The sequence below is a fragment of the Dermacentor andersoni genome, chromosome 7, assembly GCF_023375885.2.
Source record: "Dermacentor andersoni chromosome 7, qqDerAnde1_hic_scaffold, whole genome shotgun sequence".
Classification (NCBI taxonomy): Eukaryota; Metazoa; Arthropoda; class Arachnida; order Ixodida; family Ixodidae; genus Dermacentor; species Dermacentor andersoni.
The window spans coordinates 58995209-59010520 of NC_092820.1; the positions used below are offsets into that span (position 1 = coordinate 58995209).

At 46.7% G+C, this 15312-nt stretch overlaps 1 protein-coding gene across 1 annotated transcript in view; it reads right to left on the reverse strand.

The window, feature by feature from the left end:
* Positions 1 to 13192, reverse strand: part of LOC126534866 (neprilysin-1-like) — a 53964-nt gene extending 40772 nt beyond the window's left edge. The window contains exon 1 of the mRNA XM_072289456.1: positions 13049 to 13192. Coding sequence (XP_072145557.1) covers positions 13049 to 13192 — 144 coding nt within the window. The remainder of the gene's footprint in view (positions 1 to 13048) is intronic.
* Positions 13193 to 15312: the final 2120 nt, after the last annotated feature.

The window sequence follows — 15312 nt, forward strand, 5'->3', positions numbered from 1 at the left end:
AGAAACGAGGAGGAGTGAACGCGGAGGAGGAGAGTGGCACTACTTTACGAAGTTTCAGGGGCTTTACTTTCACTCTCCCAGCTCTCCCTCCCCCAGCTCGGCGAAGCTGCGCACGTCAAGAGAAACCCAGCGAGGTCGTAATATCTCCACCTTAAAAGACAACAGAGATTTACAAGAATCTTAAGGAAGAAATTAGAAGGGTAAATCTGTAATATAACACAAAGAGAAGTGCCTTGCTATGTAAGGCTCGAGCTGGTTCCCTAAGGATAAACACACACCGGAGCAAGCCCTCGCAACACGATGAGACGTGTGTACTGCAAAGAAAACCCGGAAATGACTCGCCACATCGTGGTAGAATGCCAATATATTCACCCAGCGAGACCCGTAGGAATCGAGTGTCCAACTTCCAGAGGCGATGGGATACAAAGAGGGTGGAAGGATTAACTGGTAAGCAGTCGAGATAAACGATTAGTGCAGTGTTGAAATAAAGGGCACCGTAGATATTCATATTGTTACGAGGTGCTGCAGGAGTGAACGATAATGAGAGGATTGACGAAGACGACGATCACCGATAGTCGTTCGCACGGGCTCCATCTTGTATGCCTGTCTTCTGCCCGTTGTATATATCTTGCAGATCTATTGTCAAGCGTCTTTTCTCCCCGTAATATTTTGGTGGAGAGTGCGGGTTTTTAAGGTTTCAAGATGAATCTAAGCAGCGGACGCTCCTTGGCGGCAATATATAAACAATATAAACGAAGACATGGCAAGCGTAGGTAATGGTACAATATAGTGACAGCGGTTTTAAATAGAAAAGTTAAGATCGACATCAGAGGGGCAAAAGGCTAGATGGCGATAAATGTAGTGAATCAAGCAGGCTAGGGACAGTCCGCGCCCCGCGTAAAAGGGGATGCCAATAAGTACCATCGTCATCTGCCCTTCACGTCACCTCGGTAACCCGGTGTTTTGTAAAGAGCCCAAATAAATAAGCTAAAACATTACTTCATCGCGTTCAGCGTGTGTGGCGGAGTCGCACCTTTTCTTTGGACGTTACCATCCTTGAAGCCTCCATTGAAGGGTGCTGCCCTTGGGGCTCTTTCGGCAGTGGTCGTGGCTCCTGTGGAACAGTAGCCTGAAATGCGAGAAATAAACAACACCCGTTCGTTACAGTGCAATGGAAAATAACGTTGCGAGAAACGTTTCACGGTGGGTGCCTTGCCACACTTGGACGGGTCATGCATGCTCGAAAAATGCAGACTTAAAAAGCAGCGGCGAAATAGTTAAGGGAGGTAAATAATTCTGTCGAATCCCATTTTTCATTCATTTGGTGACAGAGATTTTATTAATACAGAGATTTGAATAATAGGGAAGAAAATGCAGAAAAAGAACACTCTTGTTTAATGAAATTCCCCTACAAAGCTCAGCGCCAGCAGAGTGGAAGCTACATACCTTCGCGAGCAAATCAAAATTGGGCTAGAGTATGAGTGCCTTGGCAGCTTATGTGCTACCCTAAGAGCTTCGCTAGATCAGACGTGGAAAAGAAAGTAAAAATTGTGAGGTTCTACCAGCCAAAAGCACGATCTGCTTATGAAACACACCACATATGGTGCGAGACTCCGGAGCGATTCCGACCACTTCTGGTTATTTAGCGCGAACCTAAATCGAAGTGCACGAGCGTTTTTTCCCCTCAAGACCATTTTTTTCCAAAAAAAAGTTTCTTGCAATAAAAAAGTGCACAAAATGACTGTCACAGCATCTGGACCCATTGCCGATATGGCTGGTTTGGGATTTATCACAAAGGCTGAATAAGTACAGCGTCAATTATCAAGTGCACTGTTAATGTGAAAATTGGAGCATCAATGAGAGATGTACAAAATATCAGCAGTAATTCGCGAGTTTTTGAGCTCTCCGAAAGAGTGAGTCTCTTAAGCCACGGTGCAATATTTGGCCGACATTTATTCAAGCTAGCCATATTGTACCAAATTTTTTCGCCACCAAGGGACATTGTTCGACGGCCGTAAACATTTCGCCCTATCGACACATTAAGGTTTTTGTTCCGCCCGGCGACTGTTACACCTTGGTGAGAGATCGGCATCCTGACGTCTGCAAGCATGTGTGAGCTCTGACTAGAACCTGATGACTTGTTACAACATGTAAATAGCGTAAAATAAACACCTTTTTCTTTCGCTCCTACTCCCGGACGTACTCATTCATTTGGGACAAAGGATTCCTTGCCTAAACGCTACCCCGAGTCTCCACAATGCTGACCACAGAACAAAGGGAAGCATACGCGTAGCACTGTGCTTCTACGCAATATGTTGGGGAACACGCTCAGTTTTTCTTGTATTTAGCACTGATTTTTTTCGTCTAAACCATTCAAAAGTGAACTGTAGTTTGTTAACGGTAGTGCTATAACTAAGACAGTGTCGTCTGCAGACAGAGCAGTTTGCGTGTGGGTCAAGGAGATAGGGTAATGATTGACGAAGAGCAAAAACAAGGTTGCTCCAAGTACTGAACCTTGCGGAACATTCATTTAAAGGAGTTTCCTGTCTTTTGTTGTCGCATACATTGAATTTAAATTTAATTCAAATGGCCGCGAAAAAATTTTAAAGCAATCCTTCTAAATCCCGACCGTAGGAGCGTCTGCAGCGACGTATTGTGCTTCACTGCGTTGGAAGCCTTTTTTTTTTATCTAGGACAATACCAATAATGATTTGATTATCGTTTAAAGCCGGGCTTACTTTGTCTGCCACAGAATTTAATGAAGTAGCCGTAAAGTATTCCCTTCTAAAGTCATGTTGATTCGGAGTTACTATACTGTATTTTTTAATGAAGTCTATGATTCCTTGGCTACTATAGTTACCTTCTGGAATCCGTGATTTGTACAATACTTACTAAGATGGTATTTTGTATGCTTCCAGTTGTACATTGAAGTAGTTGCAAGATAAGAGTTTTCAAATGCGCGTTTTTATTTTTCAATTATCAGTTGAAGGAAAGGAGGGGGGGGGGGGGAGGCTTATGTAGACAGCTAGTTTCTTTTGAATAAATTAGTCTTACCATAAATAGCAATAAATGCCGCACAATGTCAATCCAAATAAAATTTCGAGGCAATAACAGCTTTCAGGTATCATGTTACTGAATGTGCCACATGACACCTAGAGCTAAAGTGCCTACGCACTTCCAAGATTTCGTACCGTCGATGGCACCATTCAAGGATATAGCAAAATATAAACAGTTCATGCGCGTCCGCATGGCTGTTAAAATAACTTATTTATTTGCGAAAACGTGCGCAATTAGAAATGTTGCCGCAGTTATAGTGTTCACGGTTGGGCACTATCTGGGCTTATACGTGACGTTTTTATCGTGCCCTCAGTATCCCTTATTGTGTCCCCCCTTTTCTTTTGTGTTGGTCGCCTTCGGGGATTCCTTTGAAACGTCAGGCCCGGCATGCGCTTCCAGCACAGGCGCTTTCGTTGCATCTTGGACCAGCGCTATCTGGAAGTATACAGCGCCGCTGGTTTTTTCAGTGGTTCACGTGGTCAGCGATGACATTTGCATGACCTTTGTCTGAAAGTGTTTGCTGCGGCAGTCGTAGCGAGCTTGTTCGCTAGTGCGCGTAATGGGACAGCCTGGTAATGGCACTACCTCCGTAGTCGATTCAAATCGACCACCTAAACATAAGAACATTCGCATATTGATTGCGTGTGACACGTGGAAGATCTGCTCAAGCAGAATACTGTACGTTCGCTGCCTGGATCGCAAACATTCAAGCGCCGAAATCCCAAAATCTTGTCTTTTGCCATTGGATAGACTCCTTCGCTATTAATAGGTCCAGCATCAAAGTTGATTGAAGTTTGCTCGTAGGAACAATGCTAGCGCGAGTGTAAATCCTAGCCTAATTTTGAACTGTGTTCTGGGTTTTTCTTAGTGTACAATTTGTCCATGAATAGTACATATTCCCAGGCTAAGCAGCCAGAATACTGTTTGCTCAGTAACATTGTTATATACAAGCGACATGATCTACGATTCTCAGACCGCAAGTCCTCTGGAGCCGTGCGGATGTTGTAACGATGCATTTCACTTTCTAGTAATCTTTTCTTATCATTCGGAGCACCGAGCCACATATTCCAGCTATAACTGCATTGCCGCAGCGTGCAAGCCAGTGATTAAGGGCGAAAGAAAAATGGAAAATTAAATATATCCATACAAAGTGCGCCTTCTGTGCGACTTCCCGCACAATCTTATCATATCGGCAGCGAACAGTGGTCAGTATCGCTTTTCTCACTTGGTTGCTGCATGGCCTCCGTGATCGGATGGCCTTCCGATTTCGAAGTCCATGCTTGCCGGTTATCGAATACACCATGCATGATGGCGTTGAGCGGCGATCGCATCCACTGTTTGACCTCCAGAAAGGAAGGCCAAGACAAGGGCGAGGAGAGTGAATAGGTTTCAAATGATGGATTAAAACAGCAGAGGATATGCGCAACTTTGGTAAATCACAATAACAACGTACAACGAAAAATAATAAGATAAATTTATTCTTATTCTTTGGTCACAAACCGATGAAGGGAGGCAAAAGGCGGCACACCAAATACATAAGGCCTGCCCTTTGCCCACCGAATCGAAAAACAAACCAAGGCAAATGAAAGTGTGGTCGAAATAGGGGTTCTGTCGTCCCGGTGTCCAATGTTCAGAATTTTTCTGGTTGAGCTTTATAAACAATTAACGGTCTTCTTTTCGATAGACGCGTTATATTTAAACAAGCTAACACAGACGAACATCTCAATGCAAATGCGGCTGTTTGAAAATTAGTCTACGAACTGATTTCTAAGAATTCTCGTTGTCACGCGTTAATTTACACTGTCTTAAGGTAACCGTATTTACAAAAACAACAATATAGACACGGATTTGGCGAGTCTTTCTTTCCATTGTTCTCTCCACTTCAATTACACAAAAGACGTGCAAGAATTAGTCCACAGGAGCATTCGTTGCAGCAGGTGCGAAGGTGTGATGCTTTCCCAATAATACATTATATGCATAGGGAGTATTTCAATGTCCATCCTAGTCATGACAGACCTTTTGTCCTTGTATGCTGTTGTGCTGTTTGGCTGGGTCCTAATACGTAATCTTGCGACAAAATCAATGGTATACCGCTAGACAAAAATTACAGGGTCTCTTAAGAGCTCTCAAGAGGTGAACGGCGAAAGCATACTTTTATCATTCGCCTTTTGAGTCATTATTAGTCACTACTGCTAGCTACTAAGCGTTTTAGACATCTGTAATCAATTGTTGTCGTTAGACCACAATCAATTCCCGTCGTTAGACATGTTGGTCATATCATAGTCATTAGTAGTCATTACAAGTCATTTCAGTCATTGTTAGTCATTACTGGTCATTATTAAGCATTGTTAGCCATTTATAATTAATTGTACCCGTTGCAAGTTGTCGTTAGAGATATTTGTCATTTCGTAGTCAATATTAGTAATTACAAGTCATTTCAGTCAAAATTAGGCATTACTGCTCACTAGTAAGCATTTTAGTCATTTGTAATCACTTGTGGTCATTACAAGCCATCGTTAGACATATTGGTCCTCTCATAGTCATTAGTACGAATTAACAGTCATTAGCAGTCATTTAGTCATTACTACTAATTACTAGCCATTTCTAGTCATTTGTAATCAGTTCTGGTCGTTACAAGCCGTCGTTAGACATTGGTCATTTAGGAGTCATTTGTAGTAATTACAAGTCATTAGTAGTCATTATTAGTCATTACTAGTCATTAACCTCTAACAATCTCTATTATAACGTTATCATTCACTAACTGTCACTATCATTTCTCATTCTATAATTTGTCTTTAATTTGTCTTCATTTGGCCTGATGAAGCTTCGGCGGACACTCCGGAAGACAGGTCTGCTGGCACAAACTCCACCATGAGCCTAGAAAGGCTTTCGCCTCAATGAGTCGCCCTTTTTTGAAGGTAGAGTGGTTATGTAAACATCGCCTCAACGTCACAGCTAGCATTCACGATGGAAAGCAACGTCAGCTTTGCGTTATTTTGATTCCCAGCGTATCACCGCTGTTTACCTTGTACGACGTGCAGGAAATGCGATGCAATGCACCATTGCCGTATCCGTTTAAACGCGGCTATTAAAAGAGTAACAGGCTTTCGTTCACTGAAGGCCGCGGCATGAACTGAATACAGTATACCTTTATGCAGGGTGTCCAAGATAATTTTAGCCACAGTTTAAAAATATGCAAATGCCACGTAGCGGGTCATAACCAAGGTAATCTTGTTTGCCGTCGCTTGGAGATACTCAACTTATTTTTCATTCCGCCTACCTAGATAATTAGTCTGAATTATTGAACTTCTCAATTATTATAGTTAGATAAAAAGTGTCAATGAGAAAATTGTAGAGCGACATGAACATCTACCGACACAGCTTTCTGTTGCTCAATACGTGCTACATAAGTGTTTTTACGAGCGGGCAAGCCCGCGAATACACGCAAAATTGCCGCGCGACTAACCGCTCGAGGCACTCTTGCGTGTATTCGGGCACTTCTTTCACGCTCGAAAAAACACCTTTATGTAGCACGTATTGAGCAACAGAAAGCTATATCGGGAGTTTTTCATGTTGTTCTACAATTTGCGCTTTCACACATTTCATCTAATTATAATATTTGATAAGTTGAATAAATAACCATGACTAATTATCTAATTAAGCGGTATGAAAACATAATCCGAGTATCTCCAAGCGATGGCAAGCATTACCTTGGTTCTGTCCAGCTACGTGACATTTGCATATTCTTGAACCATGGCTAGAGTTAGCTGGGACACCCGTATATGCCAGCGTATCCCGAGAGTCAAGCGAGAACGAAGCTTATACCATATTCATTTCTTAGTAATAATACTAATATGTCGTGGCCACCAGTTCACAAAAAGATGAGCACCTTTCATAACTTTTATAACGCCTCCATTTAATATTATTCTTTAGTCTATAAGGAATCGGGGGTTTAACCTGATGTTCATAAATATTGTTCGGGGAGCAAAAATCGGTAATTATCGGGTTTTACCCGAAAACGAAGAACTCTATATGCATAGTATGGGGTTACGCGTAAAGTTGTTACTGCGCCCTCATGTTCCGCAGGGGAGTCGTACCTTTTCTTTTGATTTGGTCGCCTTTAAATGTGCAGGCCCGGCAGGAACTTCTGCAACAGGTGCTTTCGGTGCAGCCGGACCCTTTGAAGTCTGCGAATGAAGTGTAGTACGGACCTTAAGTTTCCAAGCTACACATCGTCAGCGATCATGTGTGCTCCATTTTTCTTTTAAAACTTCTTGCTGTGACATTATGTGATTAGCTGAGAAACGAGTAAGTAGAGAAGCCAGGGCTGTAACAGTGCTGCCACCTCAGGGGATTCCAAATGAATCGGCTGATGTAGTTTCGTAAATTGATTGCATGCAACGACGTAAGTCACTTCATGCTACAAATACCTCTGCATCGCGTGGTGAATTGCTAAACAATCGCATTAGTATGCCCCCTGGCTTGAGCGGGACCTTTAAGATTTTATGCTTCAGTTTGTGTTTGCCTCTTGGCCTTTCAGATGTCCAATAATGCTAGTATACGTGCTCCCATAATATGCACTACATGGCGATATGTCTTTAGCTATACTGCGACCGCAGTGCTTCGAAGCGGGCCTGCAAGTGCAGTGTATTTCAACGCAACATTCTCAAGAACAACGCTAACTGAAAACGACAGGCACACGAACAACCCAGGCGTCCTTGTGTATCGTATTTAACGCAGCCTGGCCACGACACTGTACCTCCGTAATGTAGTTTCTGATCGATTAACGAAGGTTATGGGCACAAGTCCTGCCATGCCGAATCCGGTGACTCTCTTTTGATCACTCCATCTCTCCCCACCTTTGAGATTCTTACGTGTAGAAGAAGCAAGTGCCACGCCGTTTTTTAAACAGCGGAGCTGTTCTAAGTCGAGCCTTTGCCATCCGTTGTTTGGTGTCACGCAGAGGGGCAGGGTGCGGATAGGGGCATAGAAGCAGGTGCTTCGCCGGCGCGCGCCCTTTCGCCCCATGAATTCCGCTCGGCGCGAGCGGCACCGCCGACGTCGCGCAAATCCCGAGCTTCGAGAGCGAGGAGCGCAAACAAAGCGTCAGCGGAGGGAAGCCGCTACCGCCGAGGATCGATGACGGGAAGGGCGAGCGAAGCACCGGTGGAGGCAAGCCAAACCCGCCTTTCCAGAGAAGCCAATCCAAGCCAAGCACCAGCATAAGCAAGCCAACTCGCAACTTCGAAAGTATAGGAGGCCGAGCAGAGACATCGACGCGGAGATATTTCTCCAAAGGAGGGTGCCGGTGGACGGTTCAAGAGAGAATTCCCCGACCGTGAGTGCGGCCGCAGCTGCAAGGTGTGATAGACTGGTTTGGTCACAACCTCGCCCAACTGAAGAGTGCGCGCAATCCGGAGCCGAAGCTCGAATCTATCAAAACGGCGGCAACGAGACAAAAGACTCATGAAAATTGCACTAAACGCGCGTTCAAACTTGAGAAAACGACCGCCAGCTTCACTTATTTGACAGTTTTCACTGCGTGGAACTGATTTTTTTTTTCCTTCCTTCTTTTTTTTTGAACGTCGCCGTAAGTCAGCCATCGTGTTCCAAGGGGGTCGTGTGCGACACGCGCGTCATCGACCTGCTGCGATGAGACTGCGCCCCGTCTCGTATAACCCAATGTTCATTTCTTGCCTTAAGAGCATGTTCATTCCGTTGAAGCAATACAGATACGAACCCGATATTGAGGAAACAAGAGACAGGGATACCGCGTCGATTCCCTCTTTCTTTTTTCCTGCTTCGTCGGACATCCGAGCAACGCACTGAAGCTACATCGACACCGCCGCTCCCGACCGCCTTCTAGTATTCCGTATTCCATTTGCATATGAAATGTCATGCATTCATAGTTTACGCCATTCTTTCCTAAAACTTACACAGACACGCGTTAACTTCGAGACAAAAAGAAACTAGAATGTAGTAGGCTTGGCAGGACCCTTCTTAGCAAAATGGCGTACTGAGGAAGACAGTATAGTGCTTTTTTAAGTATTTACACATGAGAATAGTACTGTGCATTTAAAGTTACGCTGGGCTCTAATGGGTTAAGTGTCGTGCATGCTCTTTTTGCAAGCGGTGGTTACTGTTTTGTTCTGTTTCAGGGGTTACTGTGTGGTGGTCACAGTAGTTAATTAATTATGGGGTTTTACGTGCCAAAACCACTTTCTGATGATGAGGCACGCCGTAGTGGGGGACTCCGGAGGTTTTGACCACCTGGGGTTCTTTAACGTGCACCTAAATCTAAGTACACGGGTGTTTTCGCATTTCGCCCCCATCGAAATGCGGCCGCCGTGGCTGGGATTGGATCCCGCGACCTCGTGCTCAGCAGCCCAACACCATAGCCACTGAGCAACCACGACGGGTGTGGTCACAGTAGTCACGTTTATAGTCGTGGGAGCTAGGGCAGGCGACTTGAAAGTTCGATTGGTTCATTTTTCGAACGGCCTTTCTCGGATAGGTGAGAAAGGAAACAGCATGCCTCCGCCCGAACGCGGTGGTCCCAACAAGCGCGGTAGGGCAACACTGTCGTTAAAGATTGCGTTTGGTTCCGCGCTAACAAGGGCCACAGAACAGTGAAGAAGACAGGGCAAGCACGGCACCGTCTATTTTGTGTTTTCGCGTTATTCCAGCCTTTTTCGCTACGGTGTTTTCCTCATTAAAGCGATAAAGGTGTAATGTATGAACCAACAAGCCAAGAAGTACGCGGTATTAGGCCCCTAAAAAATTGGCCGACGGTTACCATACTTGGTAATACGATCTTTGAGCACAGCTCCTGCCTTACATCAACAGGCAACCGCATACAGAACACACAGTTCCGAACGGAGGCGGTTCTGCGTTTCGGATTGGGCAGCACACACCGCGATCCGCCGCTATCGAGCCGGCGCTCCGGTGATGCACCATCGCGTCATATTATAGTGGGTCATTCGCGTGGAGAGGGGAGGGGGTGATTAGTGAATGGCGCAACGCTGGGTTGAGTTCGCCAGATAGCAGCGGTAGCGGACGACTGGCTAACTGTAGCTGTTAGCCCTAACTGCTACAAGAACAAAGACGAAGTATGATGCATGTTTACGGAAGAATCGTCACCAGAGGTACATGCACAGTTAAGTATGGATAAATATAGATGGGTTTCACTCGCACAGAAAGGTACTGAAATAAACTGTGTGCAAGCGAATACATGAATATACACGAATATCACCAACGGTCTCCAGTCGCGATCGCACTCACCTTTTTCTTCTGAGGTGGGATGAGGAAACGGGTAGAGGATAGGGGTATTGAGTGGAGGCCACACACTCATTCATTCACAGATTCATTCTCAATGTGGCCGCACAAGGTTGGGGTAGGAAGTAGAAGTAAGGGGACGAAACGCTATAACTGTTTTTCGAGTAACCGCAACGGCACTGCGCCAGGTAAGGGGAGGTATAAGGCAACAGTGGAGGCGGGAGAAGGACAGCCAGGCGCAAGAACTGCGAGAGGCGACAAATGCCACTGAGGAACGCGCCTTGCAAACGGGGAAGCGAGACGCGGCTGAGAGCCGTAGAGCTACGCGACGCGGGGACGCAGGAGCGGAGAGCCGTCACGCGCGAGGAGGCTAGCAGCGCTCGCCACCGGCACCGCAGCAGTGCCGCGACAGTTAAGGTCCCTCTATAATTTTCAAGGTAGCGACATCTGCCGCGCGCGCCACCTAGGAAGTTCCTGTAGCAGACGGCGCCCATGCTAAACTGCGGCGCCGCGGCATTTGTGAGGTGAAAAAATATCTGCGCACGCGCGGAAATAAAACCTACTGGTGCCTGCCTGGCTGTGGTGAAATACGAAAGAAGGTCCGCAACTGCTAAATCTAGTCCTTTAATTTCAATTGAGCGTTGAAAAAAAAACGCTCAAGAGAGCGGAATGAGGGCTCGATCGCCTCGATTCCGCATGTTTATATTTCGTTCGTTTGCGCTCAATCACCGTGCGAGCCTTGGTGATTGGTTGTGCTTAATCCCGTTTGCTCTGTTAATTATTTTGCTTGTAAGTGCGCAGCGTACGCATAGCGGTTACTTTGAACGAGGAATTCGTGTAAAAAAGTACGCTGACAGTCGCTTGGGCCGAAAAACTTTCGACATAACGTCGCTGAAACGTGCGACCCTCACGGTAACAGTCTTCTTGCCGCTGAGTGTGTCTGTCGTGTAGCGATTGCACGACGACTATTGTGTCGTGTGGTTCAATGCTACGAGGCAGTGCAACTGTCGTGACATTCCGAAGGGGCGGTATCGTGTCAGCGAGTCTCCTCGATCGTGTTCGGGCTGCCAGAGCGATCTAGTCTCGCGGCACACCAATATCCAGCGTAGTGTGTGCGCGTGTGTGACTGCGGTTGACTGTTCTCGTGAACCGTGCGACGTCGCCACGTAAACTTGAATCATGACGCGCATTGTTGTGTTTATGCCTTTTCGCCTCCGTGCACCGCTACAGCCCCGTAAGAATTAGAGGGCCCTTATGCGAAACGCATGCGGATTGGCCTAGCGATCACTGCACTGTGTTTTGCTGGCATTCAGTGTATCGGCTCTGGCGTTTTTCTTATGTTAATTTGCAGTTGTGTGTTTTTCATCAGTAATATGACATCGCCGATTATTGAAACATTTTCGAGTGTAAGGGAAACTTGGAAGGAACGAGCTCGCAGCTGTATGTAATGTACTTTGATATATCGTATTATACTTTATTATTTGATGGCCCATAGCAGTGGCTGTGCAGTATTTGTTTTCAAAACCAGAGTAATGCAGGTACTTAGGAATATATTTGTTCACACATGCAATGCACCAAATACGATTACGATATGCAGAGTTGGAAATGACTTTTTGGACATATTGTAAAGCGCAGTTAATAACGCGCGCACAAACACAGGAAAGAATAAAAGTGGAATTCGCGTCTCAAATTTGCTGAAATTGCGCACGTAACGCAATGCGGATATTTGTCAGCGAGTTAATGCCGTTCTGCCACGCCATTTACTTGCATGCTAGGTCATACTGCACTTGCTAAGTCAACGGGCTCATAATGCACTAAAATCAATGACCTCCACAAACTTCGGCCGTCAAAATTCATGCGCGCGAATGAAATACTATCGCAGCTCTGCACACACACGTGTGTACTTTCTCTCGCCCCTTCGTATCACTCTACGTTACTTTCCTCGCATAGTCGTGCAGTTAACGACGGTTCAGTTATTCCGTCCAATTCTATGCGACCACATTTATCTTCTGGTTAGGTTTTGTTTGCCGAGCGGAATGCAAAATAACTTCTTGCCATCCTCCATCTGATATCGGCACCCACCCGCACAGCAACAAGGCATTTCGGTTCTTCGCATCCTAGGTCATACTGAGCTATTCAGCGGGCTCAGAACGAACTAAAGTAAATATTCACCGCAAAGTTCGGCCATCAACATTCATTCGCGCGAGTGAAATACTATCACAGCTCTTCGCCTGTTGTGCTATGCACAACAGGCGAAACGCTCGCACTTTGCCCGGCGCACAGGAACTTTCATGGCGGCAAAGGGGCTGAGCAAGGTCACATGTCACCGTTCAGCCTATCACTGGCGTCGTCGGCAGGATCAAAGCCTTTCGATACTTTGAAATTATTGAGGGACTTTAGCGACATTGGGATAACGGAACGGCGAGGGCGGAGTAGACAGTAGCGGCGAGAGTCACCGCAACGGAGCTTCGCGGAGGAAGGGGGTGAGAGGATAGGCGAGAACACATGATCCGGCTTTGGAGGAGCGAAGAGAGCAAGGATCGCGCCATGTGCGAGAGATAGTGCCAGGTGCACGCGCAGCTAGAGCAGCGCGCTAGCCCCGGCTACGGAGCTGGTCACGGCGAAGCACGACGGCGAGCCTAACGGCGACGCGAAACGTGGGAAGGGTGCAAAAGAGCTGCGCTCTAAAGCGGGCTGCAGCCGCCATCGCACTCACCTTGCCGCTGCTTTCGGCGATCAAAGGCCGCGATTGCTTGCGTTTCGTTGGCTTGCTTCTGTCCTTACCCGAAGAGCTCGACTTTCCGGACGAAGAAGACTTGGAGGCTGCACTGGACACGTTGTCCTTCCTCACGTCGGCCATGCCTCGATGAAGGTAGTAGTAGCTGAGAGCTTAGAAGGTCGACACTCGAGGTCCGTGAGAAGGAGGGACGCCTGGACTTAGCGAACCGTCGGGCTTCTTCTGCGTTATCTTCTGAGCGCGTGATTCTCGCGCAGCACGCGCTGCGCCAGTGACGATGATGACCCCGAACAATGGCACATGCCCACAACAAGGGATTGGCCAGGAAGCGAGCGGTTTAGGAATCAAGAAAAGAAGCAGACAAATAGTGCCCTTGGTCGTCACTGCGTCATCATTGCCTTCTGTTGACCTTAAACCCTGAACGTGACAGGTTACACACTTAGGAGGGGAAAACGAAAACTGATTTAAGTAGTAAAGAAAGCACAAGAAAATTTGTTTTAACAATGCTGCACCAAGGTCATTTGGCTTTAAGACGCAATTACCATTGGCCAAATTCAAGAAAGAAAGTTCGCCTAAGCAGCCTTCTTGAGATTCCTTCATATTTCTTCTGTTCCTTAGCTGTGGCACAAGACAAATTACACATTAACAAACAAAAGCAAAGCTTACAGTTGTAAAAGAGCGGTTTATTTCTTGTTGAATGCAATCCTTAGCAAAATAAGATAAAAGAAGATGACAGGATAACAAACAGATCCCACGTAATGTTCCGATATAAGTGGCGCAAAGCTAGGTTGAGTTCTCCGGATAGCAGCAGTGAGGGACGACTGGCTTACTGTAGCTGTTAGCCCTAGCTGCTACAAGAACAAATACGAGGTATGATGCATGTTTGCGGAATAATCGGAACGAGAGGTACATGCACAGTTAGGTACGGATAAATATAGGTGGGTTACAGTCGCTCAGAAAGGTAGTGGAAAAAACTGCGTGGGAGAACCGAATACACGAATATCAACGAATCGAATAGAATAGTCAACGTTCGAATAATTCCATTCCAGAATAAAATTGTCCCAGTTTCGCCCTAAAGGCGAAGAATATTAACTACGATAGCAAATCATTAGACAGTTATACGCACTAAGGTAACTCCTTTATCAACTGTAAAACCGCTGCAAGCATTCGCTTACTAAATAAGTTAGCAGGCACGGTGTCACACGCCTACAGACAAAAATGGACACGCCACTCGATGACCGCTGACACTCGCTGTCCGAACGCTGGCGTGAGGAAGAGCAGCACCTGCCAGGGAGTGAATTCCCCCTTCGTGCAGCTTCGAAGCCATCAGCTATCTGGAGTCGGTTAGCCTTCGAACTCGGACCAGATCACCTCCTAGGCAGGAGGTGGGCGGCCGCTCTCAGCCGTGCAATGCGCAGCTATGACCGGAATAGGAGCGGAGACTCGGGCTACGTAGCTACCGTGCACCTCTTCTATCCTCCACCTCTCAAAGCGCGCTGTTACGTTTCGCCTCCGACGAGCGGTATAGCCGGCGCGGATGCAACGGACGCCGAGGCTTCGAATTCTTCCGTCGAGTAACGTGCTCTCCCGTCTCTCCACTACGGTCGACCTGACCGGCCGCTCTTTTGCGATGCTATAATAAACAAGTTGTTCTGTTAGCAGTCGACTCATCCTTTGCCAGCACCTTCGGATGCTTTCAGCTGTGCCCCAGGCCGCTAGGCCAACGCTACCCTTGGGGCTTGCGACCCAGATGCAACAACTGGTTGTCAGCGGTGAGATCGCGACAACGGAGGCCAGCAGCGAAGATATGCGGTCGACTATATGCTGAGCAGCACAACGACCATCCGGGAGCAGTGCAACGAGCCCTGTGTGATGAGTGGTTGCCTGCAGCGGAACGACTGCGCTGAATTCTTGGCTGCGAGGTTTAGTGAGCGCGGGACTTTCTTCTTCTGAGTTTTACCAGGCTTTTGTTAGTGTCAGAAACAGAGCTGGTAATTGTGGTTGTCGTTGCTGCCGGGTTAGTTTGCGGCAAGACAATAGTAGGCAGTAGAGAAAGCAGTATTCAGAGCAGCCATGGATTTGAAGTCGTTGCGCAAACCGAAATTGCTGGAGCTCGCAAGAGAGTTGGGTCTGGATGTCTCAGACAAACCCAGAAAACCAGAACTGCTAAGGGCTATTCTTGAGTTAGAAGCTGAGGATGACTAGCTGTCGGAATGCCTTGAGACCATTGAGGAGACGGAGAC